Genomic DNA, 21434 nt, shown 5'->3' on the forward strand with positions numbered 1-21434 from the left:
CGATGGTTCCCAAACAGCTTTAATTTTTACAAATGTAACTATAATTTTATCGTTTTCAATATTTAAAAAAAAAAGATTTTTTCAAAAATTTAGTGTGATTACATAGACTTTTCATCCCGATTATGATCCAAGAAATAAAATGTCTGCTTTGTTTCATTTAAATAACTCAGTTTTACAAAACACGCGACAAAATTGCAAGATTAGTAGCGCTTTCTGAAATCCTCTTAAATATTACGTCAGCCTTTATTCTGAGACCGTAGCAACGCGCGGGATGATTACACGGGTATTTTCTATTTATGCAAACATATATTCTCTTCTATGCAGACGGATATATATATATTCTGTTCTATAATATGTATTTATATTCTGTTTTATGCGGGTGTTTTTATTTTGTTTTATATGCAGGTGTTTTTATATTTCGTTATTTGAATAGTAAAATCAGGGGACTGAATGGACTAATGATAACGGTGAAGGCAAACGAGTGTCCCTAAAGTGCAGAGCGCTAGATAAACACACCAGGTAACCGAGCGGGTAGGTGACATCAAATCGATCAAATGTGTAGCTGCCACGTTGGGTAGTGTGTGCTAAGTCTTATGAGATTGTGGCTCAAGCCCCGCCCCCATCAAACTTTGCCTTATATTTTTTGCCTGCACGCCACGCTCCAGCGAGATAGGGGATCTAATGGTGTAAAATAATGGCGGTGTGGCCTATAGAAACATTCGAGCTTTATGTTGACGTGTCTCATACCGGCTGGAAAAATTCATCTCATTTCTAACGTCTGCATTTGAGGATACATGTGTGGATATATCATTCTAACATTTAAGGATATATTTGTGGATTTATCATTCTTACACTAAACATTCACTCATGGATATATTCTAGTACATATACGAGGTGATTAAGGCTATACATATGTGGTGAATGAATGAGGATCGTTATGAATGAATGAGGATTGTTGTATTGGATCTATGAGTGTACCCTTAACCCATTCAATATAAAGACCTGAAATCTAATCACTACACACATATTCCACACATACATTCTAGACATATATTCAACACATGTAATCCAACTATGTTCTTAACATATATTCCACACATATAATCAACACATATATTCTAAACATATAATCCACACACATATTCCATACATTTATTGTATTCATATACTCCACACATATATTTCACACATATAGACCCTATCTAGACCCTATATCAAGACCCTACATTTAGACCCTACATTTAGACCCTACATTTAGACTTTACATTTAGACCCTACATTTAGACCCTACATTTAGACCCTACATTTAGACCCTACATTTAGACCCTACATTTAGACCCTACATTTAGACCCTACATTTAGACCCTACATTTAGACCCTACATTTAGACCCTACATTTAGACCCTACATTTAGACCCTACATTTAGACCCTACATTTAGACCCTATATCAAGACCCTACATTTAGACCCTACATTTAGACCCTACATTTAGACCCTACATTTAGACCCTACATTTAGACCCTACATTTAGACCCTACATTTAGACCCTACATTTAGACCCTACATTTAGACCCTACATTTAGACCCTACATTTAGACCCTACATTTAGACCCTACATTTAGACCCTACATTTAGACCCTACATTTAGACCCTACATTTAGACCCTATATCAAGACCCTACATTTAGACCCTACATTTAGACCCTACATTTAGACCCTACATTTAGACCCTACATTTAGACCCTACATTTAGACCATACATTTAGACCATACATTTAGACCCTACATTTAGACCCTACATTTAGACCCTACATTAGACCCTACATTTAGACCCTACATTTAGACCCTACATTTAGACCCTACATTTAGACCCTACATTTAGACCCTACATTTAGACCCTACATTTAGACCCTACATTTAGACCCTACATTTAGACCCTACATTTAGACCCTACATTTAGACCCTACATTTAGACCCTACATTTAGACCCTACATTTAGACCCTACATTTAGACCCTACATTTAGACCTTACATTTAGACCCTACATTTAGACCCTACATTAGACCCTACATTTAGACCCTACATTTAGACCCTACTATTAAGACCCTACATTTAGACCCTACCATTTAGACCCCTACATTTAGACCCTACATTTAGACCCTACATTAGACCCTACATTTACCCTACATTTAGACCATACATTTAGACCATACATTTAGACCCTACATTTAGACCATACATTTAGACCCTAGACCATACATTTAGACCCTACATTTAGACCATACATTTAGACCCTACATTTAGACCCTACATTTAGACCCTACATTTAGACCCTACATTTAGACCCTACATTTAGACCATACATTTAGACCCTACATTTAGACTCTACATTTAGACCCTACATTTAGACCCTACATTTAGACTTTACATTTAGACCCTACATTTAGACCCTACATTTAGACCATACATTTAGACCCTACATTTAGACCCTACATTTAGACCCTACATTTAGACCCTACATTTAGACCCTACATTTAGACCCTACATTTAGACCCTACATTTAGACCCTACATTTAGACCCTACATTTAGACCCTACATTTAGACCCTACATTTAGACCCTACATTTAGACCCTACATTTAGACCCTAGACCATACATTTAGACTTTACATTTAGACCCTACATTTAGACCCTACATTTAGACCCTAGACCCTACATTTAGACTTTACATTTAGACCCTACATTTAGACCCTACATTTAGACCATACATTTAGACCATACATTTAGACCCTACATTTAGACCCTACATTTAGACCCTAGACCATACATTTAGACCCTACATTTAGACCCTACATTTAGACTTTACATTTAGACCCTACATTTAGACCCTACATTTAGACCCTACATTTAGACTTTACATTTAGACCCTACATTTAGACCCTACATTTAGACCCTACATTTAGACCCTACATTTAGACCCTACATTTAGACCCTACATTTAGACCATACATTTAGACTTTACATTTAGACCCTACATTTAGACCCTACATTTAGACCCTACATTTAGACCCTAGACCCTACATTTAGACCATACATTTAGACCATACATTTAGACCCTACATTTAGACCATACATTTAGACCCTAGACCATACATTTAGACCCTACATTTAGACCATACATTTAGACCCTACATTTAGACCCTACATTTAGACCCTACATTTAGACCCTACATTTAGACCCTACATTTAGACCCTACATTTAGACCCTACATTTAGACCATACATTTAGACCCTACATTTAGACCCTACATTTAGACCCTACATTTAGACCCTGCATTTAGACTTTACATTTAGACCCTACATTTAGACCCTACATTTAGACCATACATTTAGACCCTACATTTAGACCCTACATTTAGACCCTACATTTAGACCCTACATTTAGACCCTACATTTAGACCCTACATTTAGACCCTACATTTAGACCCTACATTTAGACCCTACATTTAGACCCTACATTTAGACCCTACATTTAGACCCTACATTTAGACCCTACATTTAGACCCTACATTTAGACCCTACATTTAGACCCTAGACCATACATTTAGACTTTACATTTAGACCCTACATTTAGACCCTACATTTAGACCCTAGACCCTACATTTAGACTTTACATTTAGACCCTACATTTAGACCCTACATTTAGACCATACATTTAGACCATACATTTAGACCCTACATTTAGACCCTACATTTAGACCCTAGACCATACATTTAGACCCTACATTTAGACCCTACATTTAGACTTTACATTTAGACCCTACATTTAGACCCTACATTTAGACCCTACATTTAGACTTTACATTTAGACCCTACATTTAGACCCTACATTTAGACCCTACATTTAGACCCTACATTTAGACCCTACATTTAGACCCTACATTTAGACCATACATTTAGACTTTACATTTAGACCCTACATTTAGACCCTACATTTAGACCCTACATTTAGACCCTAGACCATACATTTAGACCCTACATTTAGACCCTACATTTAGACTTTACATTTAGACTTTACATTTAGACCCTACATTTATACCCTACATTTAGACTTTACATTTAGACTTTACATTTAGACCCTACATTTAGACCCTACATTTAGACCCTACATTTAGACCCTAGACCATACATTTAGACCCTACATTTAGACCCTACATTTAGACCCTACATTTAGACCCTACATTTAGACCCTAGACCATACATTTAGACCATACATTTAGACCCTACATTTAGACCCTACATTTAGACCCTACATTTAGACCCTACATTTAGACCATACATTTAGACTTTACATTTAGACCCTACATTTAGACCCTACATTTAGACCCTACATTTAGACCCTACATTTAGACCATACATTTAGACCCTACATTTAGACCATATATCCAGAGATGTCGCAAGGAGGTGCCTACCGTACCGGGTGACACAAAAGCAAAAAAATTAAAATTAAAAAAAAAATGCTTGTTGAATAATTAAAGATAAATAGTATTTTTAGTTTAAAAAAAAACAACTGTCAATCACTACAAAATTGAGGAGGGGGTGGGGGGGGGGCAAAACACTGACGTAAGCCTGTACAAACTATGGAGAAAACAATACTACATCCAGCTGGGATAACAATACTACATCCAGCTGGGATAACAATGCTACATCCAGCTGGGATAACAATACTACATCCAGCTGGGATAACAATGCTACATCCAGCTGGGATAACAATACTACATCCAGCTGGGATAACAATGCTACATCCAGCTGGGATAACAATACTACATCCAGCTGGGATAACAATGCTACATCCAGCTGGGATAACAATACTACATCCAGCTGGGATAACAATACTACATCCAGCTGGGATAACAATGCTACATCCAGCTGGGATAACAATGCTACATCCAGCTGGGATAACAATACTACATCCAGCTGGGATAACAATGCTACATCCAGCTGGGATAACAATGCTACATCCAGCTGGGATAACAATACTACATCCAGCTGGGATAACAATGCTACATCCAGCTGGGATAACAATGCTACATCCAGCTGGGATAACAATACTACATCCAGCTGGGATAATAATCGACTAAAGATAATAATCGTAACAATGCCTGCGCTTGGATCCTATTTATCGGGGCACGGGTTTACCTACATTCCATTGAGTGTGCGTTAATCACACGCCATAATAGTGAGATAGAACACACTTCGCGACAGCCCAGTTGTCAGGGCCGTAGAGGGGCGCTCTCGGGAGACCCCGATTACACTACCGCAGGGGCGCCGCGTACGGCCCCTGGCTTGGTTTAATAATTGAATTTAGTGTGCAACTGTGTCAATATTGTAGGGTGCTCCTTAAAATAAAAGTAGGTGCCATAAAGCTCACGGGATAGTCCGGGCGCCAAATCGCACCCTACTGGGGTGCTGGCGAACATGGCTGATTCACTTTAATGAACTAATCAAATACTCCATCTTAAGCAGTCTATCGCATTGTTTTAACAAACATAGGCTGCATAGTGTTCACGAGAGCGCCCGGGACGCCAAATTGCACCCTGATTGGCCTCTCCCGAAAGTTGCGATTTTTGTCAATATACTGGTGCCCAGAGGTTATCATAGTACTTGATATCCGTTTATTGGGCGTCCTGTATAGTGGGTAAGCGACACTACCGTATTCAGCGGTAAAACTGTAACAAAACAGAGATTTAGATCTTTTACTTATATGTGAAATTTCGTCTATAGTTCAGAAACAGTACTCAAGTTATAGGCTTTAGAAAAACCGAAGGTTTTAGGGTTTAACGAAAATCTCTGAAAAGTTCATCAACCTAGCTGTAACGGTACTCAAGTTATCGTGTTCACAGACATATAGACACACACACACACACGCACGCACACGCACACACACACACGCACGCACGCACGCAAGCAAGCACACACACGCACGCACGCACGCACGTACAGACAAAATTGCACTTTACAACATTTCCTATATGCTCCGTATACGAGAAAATAAAAAAGGCAAAAGCAATTTGATTTTCACGGATTAAAGGCGACAAAAACGAAGACATCATGCTATTCGATAGGCTAGCATCTATCTATCTATCTATCTATCTATCTGTCTGTCTGTCTGTCTGTCTGTCTGTCTGTCTGTCTGTCTGTCTGTCTGTCTGTCTGTCTGTCTGTCTGTCTGTCTGTCTGTCTGTCTGTCTGTCTGTCTGTCTGTCTGTCTGTCTGTCTGTCTGTCTGTCTGTCTGTCTGTCTGTCTGTCTGTCTGTCTGTCTGTCTGTCTGTCTGTCTGTCTGTCTGTCTGCCTGCCTGCCTGCCTGCCTGCCTGCCTGCCTGCCTGCCTGCCTGCCTGCCTGCCTGCCTGCCTGCCTGCCTGCCTGCCTGCCTGCCTGCCTGCCTGCCTGTCTGCCTGTCTGTCTGTCTGTCTGTCTGTCTGTCTATATATATAATATATATATATATATATATATATATATATATATATATATATATATATATATATATATATATATATATATATATATATATATATATATATATATATATACTAGGCATACTGCCTAGCTTCGCTTAGGTTTTCAAAAACATTTGATAATTTGAATACTAATTATTTGGTGATGGATGAGGTGTGGAGTGCTTAAATTTAAACAGTAATGCCAATTTTAGAGAAGATGTTGTATGTTGTTTAACAATAGCTGTCCGAGCAAAAATTAGTAAGTACGCAATTTATAACTAAAATGGAATTAGAAATACAGAGGTTCCATTAACAGTATATCTCATAATTTATATTACATTGACTTTGAAAATTAATTTTTTATTTAATTATGATACGTAGCTTAATTAACAACTTATTAGGTTTAAAACAAATGTTATACTTTGTCGTTTTCTGTTTCTGTTTAAAATAGTATACAATTATTTGAAAAATAATTATTAAAAAGGTTACCTCCCTTGAAAATGGACCGAATGACGTATTTTTTTGTTTCCTTTTTTTTAAAAACAGTTACTATGCTTATATTAAAAAATTGATATATGAACATATTTAACGACTACAATGGATTTTTCCGACGTAAATAACGTTTTTTTTTGTTACCCTCCAGGGTCGGTCTACGACCTCAAATAATATTAAGGGGATCGTTTGTCAATTTATTTATATATCTCATGTAAGGAGAATTTCACTCGCGGTCATCTTTTAGCCCTGCTCGAGGGCTTTGAGTCTGACCAACAGTTTTTCCATAAGGCCTAGTCAGCTATAGAAGTGTATGCAAAACATTAGCTTGATGTACAGAGGTTAAGTAACCTAAAACTTGTGTTGGAAATTCCCTCTTTTTCCCATAAAATACAAAGATTATATAGGGAAATACGACTGGTCAGTTTTGACCCATTTAACGAATTTTCCCGGACATGGCGAGTTTTTTGTGACACCCCCAGGCATTCTCCTACCACCTCACAAAATATCAAGGGGGGTCGTTGGAGGAAATTTTTTTTCGTAATAGAGCTCATATAAAGAGAATTTCACTCGCGGTCACTTTTTAGCCCTCGTCGAGGGCTTTGAGTCAAACCGACAGTTTTTCCTAAAGGTCAAGCCATTTACCTAAGAGCAAGCAAAAAATTAGCCAGATGTAAAGACGGTAAGTGCCCTAAAATCCTACCACCTCACAAAATTTCAAGGGGGGTCGTCGGAGGAAATTTTTTTTCGTAATATAGCTCATACAATGAGAATTTCACTCGCGGTCACTTTTTAGCCCTCGTCGAGGGCTTTGAGTCAAACTGACAGTTTTCCCTAAAGGTCAAGCCATTGTCCTAAACGTATGCAAAAAATTAGCCAGATATACTGAGTTTAAGTACCCTAAAGTCTGCGTTGAAATGACCCTCTGTTTTCCCCATAAAATACAAAGATTATATAGGGAAATACGACTGGTCAGTTTTGACCCATTTTCCGATTTTTCCCAGACATGGCAAGTTTTTTTTTACACCCCCAGGCATTCTGCTACCACCTCACAAAATTTCAAGGGGGGTCGTCGGATGAAATGTTTTTTCGTAATATAGCTCATATAATAAGAATTTCACTCGCGGTCACTTTTTAGCCCTCATCGAGGGCTTTGAGTCAAACCGACAGTTTTCCCTAAAGGTCAAGCCATTGACCTAAAAGTATACAAAAAATTAGCCAGATATACCGAGTTTAAGTACCCTAAAGTCTGCGTTGAAATGACCCTCTGTTTTTCCCATAAAATACAAAGATTATATAGGGAAATACAAGTGGTCAGTTTTGACCCCTTTACGAAGTTTTCCCAGATATGCCGAGTTTTTTGTAACACCCCAAGGCGTTCTCCTACCACCTCACAAAATTTCAAGGGGGGTCGTCGGAGGAATTTTTTTTTCGTAATATAGCCCATATTAGGCGCCGGTCAGTCGAGGTCAGTTTTGACCCCCTCTCCGTCGACTTTTCGGCGAACCGTCACTGGCCCTCGTGTTCTATCTCCCCAAGGCACCATCGTGCCAAATTTGACGTGCCTGCGGCGCCGGGAAGTGCCCTATCGGGCACGTGACCACTTTGCTTTATATATATACTAGCGTACCCGACCCCCGCGCGTTGCCGCGGGGATAGAAGAAAGTCTGACAAAATATATTAGGATTTCACCAACGCGTTATCAATTATAATTAATGTTCTTAGACGCGTGACCTTCTTTTCTAAAAATGAGTTATTTAAATGTAAACAATGCCTGTTCTTGGATCATAAATATCAGGACACGGGTTTACCTACACTACCGCATGAAAACATTGAGTGTACATTAATCACTCACCGAAATAATATGGTAGAACACACTTCGGTGACCGCGTCTGTGTCAGAGACGTAGAGGGGCGATCTCACGGCCCCCACCCCCCGATTACACTACCGCATAGGCGCGGCGTACGACCCCTGGTTCCGTAAAACTAACAGGCGCCATCGGCCAAATAGCATCCTGTTAATAATGATGCAGATTTCGTCATTCGCTAAAGTGACACAAATGAACAGGATTTTTTTCTTTAACACTTAAAAAAATTATTTGACGTGTTTTAAATATCAGTGTGACTGATGCAATATGCTGGCGTTACTAATGGTCTATTATTAGATGCTCGATCTCAATTTCTGACAGAATTGTCTAATAATAGATGCTTATTGCATCATTCGCAATGTGACGAAACTCTACAGTAAGCTCCTCATATTCAAAAAGTAAATTTTTTCATCTTTCGCAAGGTGACGAAACTGTACAGAAGGATTTCCTCGCGTTACAAAGTTATTTTTAGAAGCCTTTTGTAGTTTTACCGCTGAATATAGTAGTACCCCTTACTCGCTATGCAGGACGCTCGATTAACGGATGCCAAGTGCCAACTTAGTTGCTCTAAAACTCTGGGCGCCAAACCATGTATTGACGAAAGTTGTACCCTATATGGTGCCGCCCGTAAGAAACTTAGTTTTCTTTTTCGCAGAAATATTCTCGGGGGTATTCTCATCTACTCCCTAAAGTTTCATGGCACTCGGATGAACCGCATCCGAGTTTTATTTTTTATATACCGTGTATAGAGAAAAAAATCGCTCCCCCCGGGGGGCGCCGCCCTTGCAATATTAAACAATATTTTTTGCAGTACCCTACCATTGAGTAATCTAATCATCTCCCCAAAGTTTCATGGTACACGGATGAACGGTGTGAAACCGAAATTTTATAAACCGTATATAAAGAAAAATCGCAGCCGCCCGTGGCGCCGCCCTTGCGAAATTAAAAAAAAAGTTGTTTTTTTACGTAACCCTTCCCTGAATTGTTCTAATCAACTCCCCCAAAGTTTCATGGCTATCGGATAACGGTGTCATACCAAAATCGACTTATTTTTATAAACCGTATATAAAGAAAAATCGCACCTTCCCGTGGCGCCGCCCTTGCGAAATTAAATATGATTTTTTTACAGAACTCTTCCCTAGAGTTTTATAATGAACTCCCCAAAGTTTCATGCCTATCGGATAAACGGTGTCACTGCACTTAACTTTTATTATTTTTCTATACCGTAAATAGAGAAAAATCGGACCTTCCCGTGGCGCCGCCCTTGCGAAATTAAATTTTTTTTTTTTACAGAACCCTTTCCTAGAGTGGTATAATGAGCTCCCCAAAGTCTCATGGCTATCGGATGAACGATGCCAAAACAAAATCGACTTTTATTTTTATATACGGTATATAGAGAAAAAAATCGAGCCCTACCGGGGCGCCACCCCTACGAATTTGAAAATGTTTTTTGCGCAAAAACCTCCACAGGAGTATTCTCAACATCTTACCAAAAGTTTCATGGCGATCGTGAGAATGGTGTCACTGCAGTTCCTTTTTATTATTTTTATATACCGTATATAGAGAAATGTCGCACCCTCCCGTGGCGCCGCCCTTGCGAATTTGAATTTTTTTTTTCGCAGAAACCTCCCCAGGAATATTCACAACAACTTCCCAAAGTTTCACGGCGATGTGATGAGAGGTGTAGTAATGCATAAAGGACAAACACACACACACACATACATTGCTTTATATATATATATATATATATATATATATATATATATATATATATATATATATATATATATAATTCTCTTCATGGAGACAATAGAAAACACCACGCAGCTTAGCCACCACCCTATCCCCACCTGTCAGGTGAGCTGTGAATCACCCCGAATGTTTACAATCGTAGAGCCGGGTTAGTGACGGCTATTAGGGGCAGATAATTTAGTATTAAACGATTTGAATCGAAGGGGAGGTTACAATATCTGCTTGATCTTTTCATTGTCGTCTGTAAACTGTCGTCATGGACGGCTACTTTCACTGGGTGGGGGGGGGGGGGGGGGGGGGGTAGTGTCGAATTCACAAATTATGAATTGCTGATAAGCAGAAAACGGGTCAGCTCGTAAGTTTTATTGTACAAAATAAAGGCAAAAAATGCATGAACTAGGTCATGCGGTTTAACATATCATTAAGTTATTTAAAAACATTATCTGCAAAGCTTTGTAAACAAATAACGATTGATCACTGAGTTCCTGTACAGTCAATTCATGTATCAGTGAAACATCCCGTTATATTGTTATATCTTAGGCTTGATGAAAATAAATAGAAATGTAGCTTTAAACTCAACAAATTATTTTCAAATTCTCTAAATTTGCAACATTTATAACAGTGCTTCTAAAAATATTAAATTTCGGAATTATTTTTTGGCTTAAGTTTGTATTTTTTATAATTTTTTTACGGCAGCTTTGAGGTCAATATGATGAAAGGTTTCTCATCGGAGCTAATATTTTAGGTGACCCGAACATCGCCAACTACGATTTGTCTCCCATCTTTAAAGAATAGAGTGGTTCGAAAGGTGGCAATTTTTTATAGCCAGTACATCACGTGACAGATATTACCGATGGCGTCAAACGTAATAGCATTTAGGGTTAGGATTAGGGTTAGGACTAAGGTTAGGATTAAGGTTAGGATAAATGTTAGGATTAAGGTTAGGATTAAGGTTAGGATTAAGGTTAGGATTAAGGTTAGGATAAATGTTAGGATTAAGGTTAGGATTAAGGTTAGGATTAAGGTTAGGATTAAGATTAGGATTAAGGTTAAATGAAGTATGTTTAGGATAAGGGTTAATAGCAGTCTACAAAATAAATTTAAAAAAAAAACAGATATATTTAATATTTACAGATTATAGCGAATAGGATTAAGGTTATCTGATCTGATATTTGATAGTTCTGTTGATATCTAATATTTCTAGTGATATTTGATAGTTCTGTTGATATCTAATATTTCTAGTGATATTTGATAGTTCTGTTGATATCTAATATTTCTAGTGATATTTGATAGTTCTGTTGATATCTAATATTTCTAGTGATATTTGATAGTTCTGTTGATATCTAATATTTCTAGTGATATTTGATAGTTCTGTTGATATCTAATATTTCTAGTGATATTTGATAGTTCTGTTGATATCTAATATTTCTAGTGATATTTGATAGTTCTGTTGATATCTAATATTTCTAGTGATATTTGATAGTTCTGTTGATATCTAATATTTCTAGTGATATTTGATAGTTCTGTTGATATCTAATATTTCTAGTGATATTTGATAGTTCTGTTGATATCTAATATTTCTAGTGATATTTGATAGTTCTGTTGATATCTAATATTTCTAGTGATATTTGATAGTTCTGTTGATATCTAATATTTCTAGTGATATTTGATAGTTCTGGTCTAATGAAATCGATTTGTGTTGATTTGTGTATTTTGAAATTTTTATTTGCAGAACTAAATGAATAAATGTAATATATATATATATATATATATATATATATATATATATATATATATATATATATATATATATATATATATATATATATATATATATATTGTATATGTTGTTTATGTATTATATAGGCCTATACAACATATACAACTTTTTTTTAAAGTTCACTGTATTTCTAATATCATATGGTGATAAATATTTTTCAGTGATGACGTCATGAGGTTCCGATTAAAAAAAACTATTCAAGTCTTAATAGCTTGCGCATGCGTGCTTGTCTACATCAATTTTCATTTTGCACCCAAATCTATTCTTGGAGGATACCATTCCCGTTTTTTTAAAGAGGTAGTGAGAAAACTGGAGCAGCCTGTCCTTGAAAGGGTAAGCTTGTGGTCAGTCTTTAGGTCAACCTAGTGGCGTCGCTATGTCGGGTGTCACCCCACGCCACCACCACGCGACACCTATGGGTTAACCTATGCTAGTTTGGTCTAAGGTTATTTAGTTCTTGAGGTAGATTGATGTTTCTATTATAATACACTGACGATAGAGACCACGTTGATTGTATGTAGATCTTTAATCAGCCACCATGACGGAACAGGAACAGGAAGTCACATTACAACAAGGGACATCACTCCAAACCACATTATACATATAAGACTAATACAAGAAGAGTGAGTTCCCTTGACTTCACAATTCTCAATATATTACAGTTCTTATGTTTTGTGTATGGTATGTGGGTTAGCGTTAGTATCGAACATTTTATTAAAACGTTTACTTGGATTTAATGGACATCAACGAGCTGACAAAAATCCTTAGACCCTTTTTGTTGACGGCTAAAAATCGTGTTTTTATCATTTCGCCTTCATAATAGCTGAAAAACTATTCCCTAAAAAGATTTTGCTTAAAAAATGTTACAAATTATATATTTTTAGAATCGATATTATAAAAGTTGTAAATGCAGAGAACTTGTAAATAATATTTTGCGTTTAAGGCTACATTTTATTTTATTTTTATCAAGCCTAAGTTATCACCTGAAGATTCACTTTTATAGGACAAACATTGATTGGCTGTACAGAAATTCTGTGATTGATATTCTGCAAACCCCAATGTGTAGTAATTTGTACTCAAAACTTGGCTGATAGTTTTTTAAATTAAAAATTAACCTTTTTTACAGCACATGAACTAGCTAGTGTTTGTTTCTGAAGATTTTCATTGATAAATCAAATGAAAACTATCAAATTCTTTATGCCTTGTTTCTGAAAATTTTCATTGATAAATTAAATGAAAACTACCAAATTCTTTATAGCTTATTTATGAACAGTTTCCTTGATAAAGTAAATGAAAACTATCATATTCTTTATGGCTTGTTTGTGAACAGTTTCATTGGATAAATTAAAAGAAAACTACACATTCTTTATGGCTTGTTTAAAAAATGTAATTTATTTAAATCCATTTCGTCCAATCTTTAGTAGAGTAATATTTATTGTCATATTTATATTAATAACATATATCATGATTTTTTAAAATATAAAATGTTCCTTTCTAATAATTTCTCATTCCTGTCCATTTCCAGCTAAACCCTACCTAACCCTAATCATAACAACACTATATCTACTACAGTCTATTGCATTTATATTATCTTAGTGCTGAATTAACCTAAACTAATGCTTCACTAGGAAATAATGTAGCTTCATTTTGTTTTCTACGAGTTGTGACAAATTTTAGAAACATCTAAAAGCCTATTATTCATATCGACATAATCTTCTACTCTAGACCGTCTGATATTGGCAGTCGACCATTGACATCGAGCCAGAGTTTTTTCTCTCTCTCTAAATTATATATATATATATATATATATATATATATATATATATATATATATATATATATATATATATATATATATAAGTAAGCCTTGACAGGGGATGACTATATGTAAATAAACTGTCAGGTCAGTGAAAGTCCGGCTAAACCCAGACTGGTTAAAATCCTAACCTCAGTCTAATTTAAAAAAAAATAGTTTAAAAAAATGTATCAAACAAATAAAAATGGAACCCAATTTACTAAAAAAACACATAATTTAAAACTACAAAATAAAAAACTAAAGGCGACAAAAATTAAACATAACAAAACACCCAATCGAACTACACACCTAAAAAGAGAACATATAGGCATACATGTAAACAAGTTAGAACCAAGATTCAACTTAGTCTAATGCAGGGAAACAAGCTACAACAAAACCGCACCTCTAACGTCTCAGAAGTTTATCCAAAGAACAGATAGTATCGATTAACTTAAGACATACATTCATGCATAGGGTTGGTGACAATAACATTCGAGCTATACGTTATCTGCGTGTGTTTTCCATAATGCTTTTGTGAACTCAACATTGTGAACTGATGAAGTTCACAATTTTCAAACGGGTTGTATAGAGCCTTGCATGACTACACAAATAGCTGTACCTTAAACATGTGACGTCACAAACAGCTGTACCTTCAACATGTGACGTCACAAACAGCTGTACCTTAAACATGTGACGTCACAAACAGCTGTATCTTAAACATGTGACATCACAAATAGCTGTACCTTAAACATGTGACATCACAAATAGCTGTACCTTAAACATGTGAGGTCACAAATTGCTAGAACTTAAACGTGTGACGTAACACATAGCTGCAACTGAAAACCTGTAACTGCTTAACAGTAGTCTACTAACCCTAACCCTAATAGCAAATTTCATATTTCAGAACTCTACGAATGTCTCCAACTATGGAATAAATGAACGGATGTTTGGTGTTAATCAACAGGTAGGTCACCTCTAAAGGTAGGTCCCGTCTACATGCAGGTCATGTATACAGGTAGGTCCTGTATACAGGCAGGTCCTGTATACAGGTAGATCCCGTCTACATGCAGGTCATGTATACAGGTAGGTCCCGTCTACAGGTAGGTCCCGTCTACATGCAGGTCATGTATACAGGTAGGTCTCGTCTACATGCAGGTCATGTATACAGGTAGGTCCCGTATACAGGTAGGTCCAGTCTACAGGTAGGTCCCGTCTACAGGTAGGTCCAGTCTACTGATAGGTCCAGTCTACAGGTAGGTCCCCTCTACATGTAGGTCCAGTCTACAAGTAGGTCCAGTCTAATTGATGTTCATCATCTTGGTTACACGTATGTCACGTAGAGTGTTACCCCATCATCACACTCCACCATAAGGTAGTAGAGAGTTACACCATCATCACACTCCACCATAAGGTAGTAGAGAGTTACACCATCATCACACTCCACCATAAGGTAGTAGAGAGTTACACCATCATCACACTCCACCATAAGGTAGTAGAGTGTTACACCATCATCACACTCCATCATAAGGTAGAGAGTTACACCATCATCACACTCCACCATAAGGTAGAGAGTTACACCATCATCACACTCCACCATAAGGTAGTAGAGAGTTACACCATCATCACACTCCACCATAAGGTAGTAGAGAGTTACACCATCATCACACTCCACCATAAGGTAGTAGAGAGTTACCCCATCATCACACTCCACCATAAGGTTGTAGAGAGTTACACCATCATCACACTCCACCATAAGGTAGTAGAGAGTTACACCATCATCACACTCCACCATAAGGTAGTAGAGAGTTACACCATCATCACACTCCACCATAAGGTAGTAGAGAGTTACACCATCATCACACTCCACCATAAGGTAGAGAGTTACACCATCATCACACTCCACCATAAGGTAGTAGAGAGTTACACCATCATCACACTCCACCATAAGGTAGTAGAGAGTTACACCATCATCACACTCCACCATAAGGTAGTAGAGTGTTACACCATCATCACACTCCACCATAAGGTAGTAGAGAGTTACACCATCATCACACTCCACCATAAGGTAGTAGAGAGTTACACCATCATCACACTCCACCATAAGGTAGTAGAGAGTTACACCATCATCACACTCCATCATAAGGTAGAGAGTTACACCATCATCACACTCCACCATAAGGTAGTAGAGAGTTACACCATCATCACACTCCATCATAAGGTAGAGAGTTACACCATCATCACACTCCACCATAAGGTAGTAGAGAGTTACACCATCATCACACTCCACCATAAGGTAGTAGAGTGTTACCCCATCATCACACTCCACCATAAGGTAGTAGAGAGTTACACCATCATCACACTCCACCATAAGGTAGTAGAGAGTTACACCATCATCACACTCCACCATAAGGTAGTAGAGAGTTACCCCATCATCACACTCCACCATAAGGTAGTAGAGAGCTACACCATCATCACACTCCACCATAAGGTAGAGAGTTACACCATCATCACACTCCACCATAAGGTAGTAGAGAGTTACACCATCATCACACTCCACCATAAGGTAGTAGAGAGTTACCCCATCATCACACTCCACCATAAGGTAGTAGAGAGCTACACCATCATCACACTTCACCATAAGGTAGAGAGTTACACCATCATCACACTCCACCATAAGGTAGTAGAGAGTTACACCATCATCACACTCCATCATAAGGTAGTATAGAGTTACACCATCATCACACTCCACCATAAGGTTGTAGAGAGTTACACCATCATCACACTCCACCATAAGGTAGTAGAGAGTTACACCATCATCACACTCCACCATAAGGTAGTAGAGAGTTACACCATCATCACACTCCACCATAAGGTAGTAGAGAGTTACACCATCATCACACTCCACCATAAGGTAGTAGAGAGTTACCCCATCATCACACTCCACCATAAGGTAGTAGAGAGTTACACCAGCATCACACTACACCATAAGGTTGTAGAGAGTTACACCATCATCACACTCCACCATAAGGTAGTAGAGAGTTACACCATCATCACACTCCATCATAAGGTAGAGAGTTACACCATCATCATACTCCACCATAAGGTAGTAGAGAGTTACACCATCATCACACTCCACCATAAGGCAGTAGAGAGTTACACCATCATCACACTCCACCATAAGGTAGTAGAGAGTTACACCATCATCACACTCCACCATAAGGTAGTAGAGTGTTACCCCATCATCACACTCCACCATAAGGTAGTAGAGAGTTACACCATCATCACACTCCACCATAAGGTAGTAGAGAGTTACACCATCATCACACTCCACCATAAGGTAGTAGAGAGCTACACCATCATCACACTCCACCATAAGGTAGTAGAGAGTTACACCATCATCACACTCCACCATAAGGTAGTAGAGAGTTACACCATCATCACACTCCACCATAAGGTAGAGAGTTACACCATCATCACACTCCACCATAAGGTAGTAGAGAGTTACACCATCATCACACTCCATCATAAGGTAGAGAGTTACACCATCATCACACTCCACCATAAGGTAGTAGAGTGTTACCCCATCATCACACTCCACCATAAGGTAGTAGAGAGTTACACCATCATCACACTCCACCATAAGGTAGTAGAGAGTTACACCATCATCACACTCCACCATAAGGTAGTAGAGAGTTACCCCATCATCACACTCCACCATAAGGTAGTAGAGAGCTACACCATCATCACACTCCACCATAAGGTAGAGAGTTACACCATCATCACACTCCACCATAAGGTAGTAGAGAGTTACACCATCATCACACTCCACCATAAGGTAGTAGAGAGTTACCCCATCATCACACTCCACCATAAGGTAGTAGAGAGCTACACCATCATCACACTCCACCATTAGGTAGAGAGTTACACCATCATCACACTCCACCATAAGGTAGTAGAGAGTTACACCATCATCACACTCCATCATAAGGTAGTATAGAGTTACACCATCATCACACTCCACCATAAGGTTGTAGAGAGTTACACCATCATCACACTCCACCATAAGGTAGTAGAGAGTTACACCATCATCACACTCCACCATAAGGTAGTAGAGAGTTACACCATCATCACACTCCACCATAAGGTAGTAGAGAGTTACACCATCATCACACTCCACCATAAGGTAGTAGAGAGTTACCCCATCATCACACTCCACCATAAGGTAGTAGAGAGTTACACCATCATCACACTCCACCATAAGGTTGTAGAGAGTTACACCATCATCACACTCCACGATAAGGTAGTAGAGAGTTACACCATCATCACACTCCATCATAAGGTAGAGAGTTACACCATCATCATACTCCACCATAAGGTAGTAGAGAGTTACACCATCATCACACTCCACCATAAGGCAGTAGAGAGTTACACCATCATCACACTCCACCATAAGGTAGTAGAGTGTTACCCCATCATCACACTCCACCATAAGGCAGTAGAGAGTTACACCATCATCACACTCCACCATAAGGTAGTAGAGAGTTACACCATCATCACACTCCACCATAAGGTAGTAGAGAGTTACACCATCATCACACTCCATCATAAGGTAGAGAGTTACACCATCATCACACTCCACCATAAGGTAGTAGAGAGTTACACCATCATCACACTCCATCATAAGGTAGAGAGTTACACCATCATCACACTCCATCATAAGGTAGAGAGTTACACCATCATCACACTCCACCATAAGGTAGTAGAGAGTTACCCCATCATCACACTCCACCATAAGGTAGAGAGTTACACCATCATCACACTCCATCATAAGGTAGTAGAGTGTTACCCCATCATCACACTCCACCATAAGGCAGTAGAGAGTTACACCATCATCACACTCCACCATAAGGTAGTAGAGAGTTACACCATCATCACACTCCACCATAAGGTAGTAGAGAGTTACACCATCATCACACTCCACCATAAGGTAGTAGAGAGTTACCCCATCATCACACTCCACCATAAGGTAGTAGAGAGTTACACCATCATCACACTCCACCATAAGGTTGTAGAGAGTTACACCATCATCACACTCCACCATAAGGTAGTAGAGAGTTACACCATCATCACACTCCATCATAAGGTAGAGAGTTACACCATCATCACACTCCACCATAAGGTAGTAGAGAGTTACACCATCATCACACTCCATCATAAGGCAGTAGAGAGTTACACCATCATCACACTCCACCATAAGGTAGTAGAGAGTTACACCATCATCATACTCCACCATAAGGTAGTAGAGAGTTACACCATCATCACACTCCACCATAAGGCAGTAGAGAGTTACACCATCATCACACTCCACCATAAGGTAGTAGAGAGTTACACCATCATCATACTCCACCATAAGGTAGTAGAGAGTTACACCATCATCACACTCCACCATAAGGCAGTAGAGAGTTACACCATCATTACACTCCACCATAAGGTAGTAGAGTGTTACCCCATCATCACACTCCACCATAAGGCAGTAGAGAGTTACACCATCATCACACTCCACCATAAGGTAGTAGAGAGTTACACCATCATCACACTCCATCATAAGGTAGAGAGTTACACCATCATCACACTCCATCATAAGGTAGAGAGTTACACCATCATCACACTCCACCATAAGGTAGTAGAGAGTTACACCATCATCACACTCCACCATAAGGTAGAGAGTTACACCATCATCACACTCCACCATAAGGTAGTAGAGTGTTACCCCATCATCACACTCCACCATAAGGCAGTAGAGAGTTACACCATCATCACACTCCACCATAAGGTAGTAGAGAGTTACACCATCATCACACTCCACCATAAGGTAGTAGAGAGTTACACCATCATCACACTCCACCATAAGGTAGTAGAGAGTTACACCATCATCACACTCCACCATAAGGTAGAGAGTTACACCATCATCACACTCCACCATAAGGTAGTAGAGAGTTACACCATCATCACACATCACCATAAGGTAGTAGAGAGTTACACCATCATCACACTCCACCATAAGGTAGTAGAGAGTTACACCATCATCACACTCCACCATAAGGTAGAGAGTTACACCATCATCACACTCCACCATAAGGTAGTAGAGAGTTACACCATCATCACACTCCACCATAAGGTAGTAGAGAGTTATACCATCATCACACTCCATCATAAGGTAGAGAGTTACACCATCATCATACTCCACCATAAGGTAGTAGAGAGTTACACCATCATCACACTCCACCATAAGGCAGTAGAGAGTTACACCATCATCACACTCCACCATAAGGTAGTAGAGTGTTACCCCATCATCACACTCCACCATAAGGCAATAGAGAGTTACACCATCATCACACTCCACCATAAGGTAGTAGAGAGTTACACCATCATCACACTCCACCATAAGGTAGTAGAGAGTTACACCATCATCACACTCCATCATAAGGTAGAGAGTTACACCATCATCACACTCCACCATAAGGTAGTAGAGAGTTACACCATCATCACACTCCATCATAAGGTAGAGAGTTACACCATCATCACACTCCATCATAAGGTAGAGAGTTACACCATCATCACACTCCACCATAAGGTAGTAGAGAGTTACCCCATCATCACACTCCACCATAAGGTAGAGAGTTACACCATCATCACACTCCATCATAAGGTAGTAGAGTGTTACCCCATCATCACACTCCACCATAAGGCAGTAGAGAGTTACACCATCATCACACTCCACCATAAGGTAGTAGAGAGTTACACCATCATCACACTCCACCATAAGGTAGTAGAGAGTTACACCATCATCACACTCCACTATAAGGTAGTAGAGAGTTACCCCATCATCACACTCCACCATAAGGTAGTAGAGAGTTACACCATCATCACACTCCACCATAAGGTTGTAGAGAGTTACACCATCATCACACTCCACCATAAGGTAGTAGAGAGTTACACCATCATCACACTCCATCATAAGGTAGAGAGTTACACCATCATCACACTCCACCATAAGGTAGTAGAGAGTTACACCATCATCACACTCCATCATAAGGCAGTAGAGAGTTACACCATCATCACACTCCACCATAAGGTAGTAGAGAGTTACACCATCATCATACTCCACCATAAGGTAGTAGAGAGTTACACCATCATCACACTCCACCATAAGGCAGTAGAGAGTTACACCATCATCACACTCCACCA

General features: G+C 38.7%; 1 protein-coding gene across 1 annotated transcript in view; it reads left to right on the forward strand.

Moving 5' to 3' along the window:
• Positions 1-21434, forward strand: part of LOC131941268 (glycoprotein 3-alpha-L-fucosyltransferase A) — a 40525-nt gene that overhangs the window by 3237 nt on the left and 15854 nt on the right. Inside the window, exons 2-3 of the mRNA XM_059300408.1 lie at positions 12553-12724; positions 15091-15150. Of these exons, the coding sequence (XP_059156391.1) occupies positions 12563-12724; positions 15091-15150 (222 nt within the window). The 5' untranslated portion in view covers positions 12553-12562. The remainder of the gene's footprint in view (positions 1-12552; positions 12725-15090; positions 15151-21434) is intronic.

This window comes from Physella acuta, unplaced genomic scaffold (assembly GCF_028476545.2).
Source record: "Physella acuta isolate Inbredline_101_S28 unplaced genomic scaffold, ASM2847654v3 ptg000355l, whole genome shotgun sequence".
In the NCBI taxonomy this organism is placed as follows: domain Eukaryota; kingdom Metazoa; phylum Mollusca; class Gastropoda; family Physidae; genus Physella; species Physella acuta.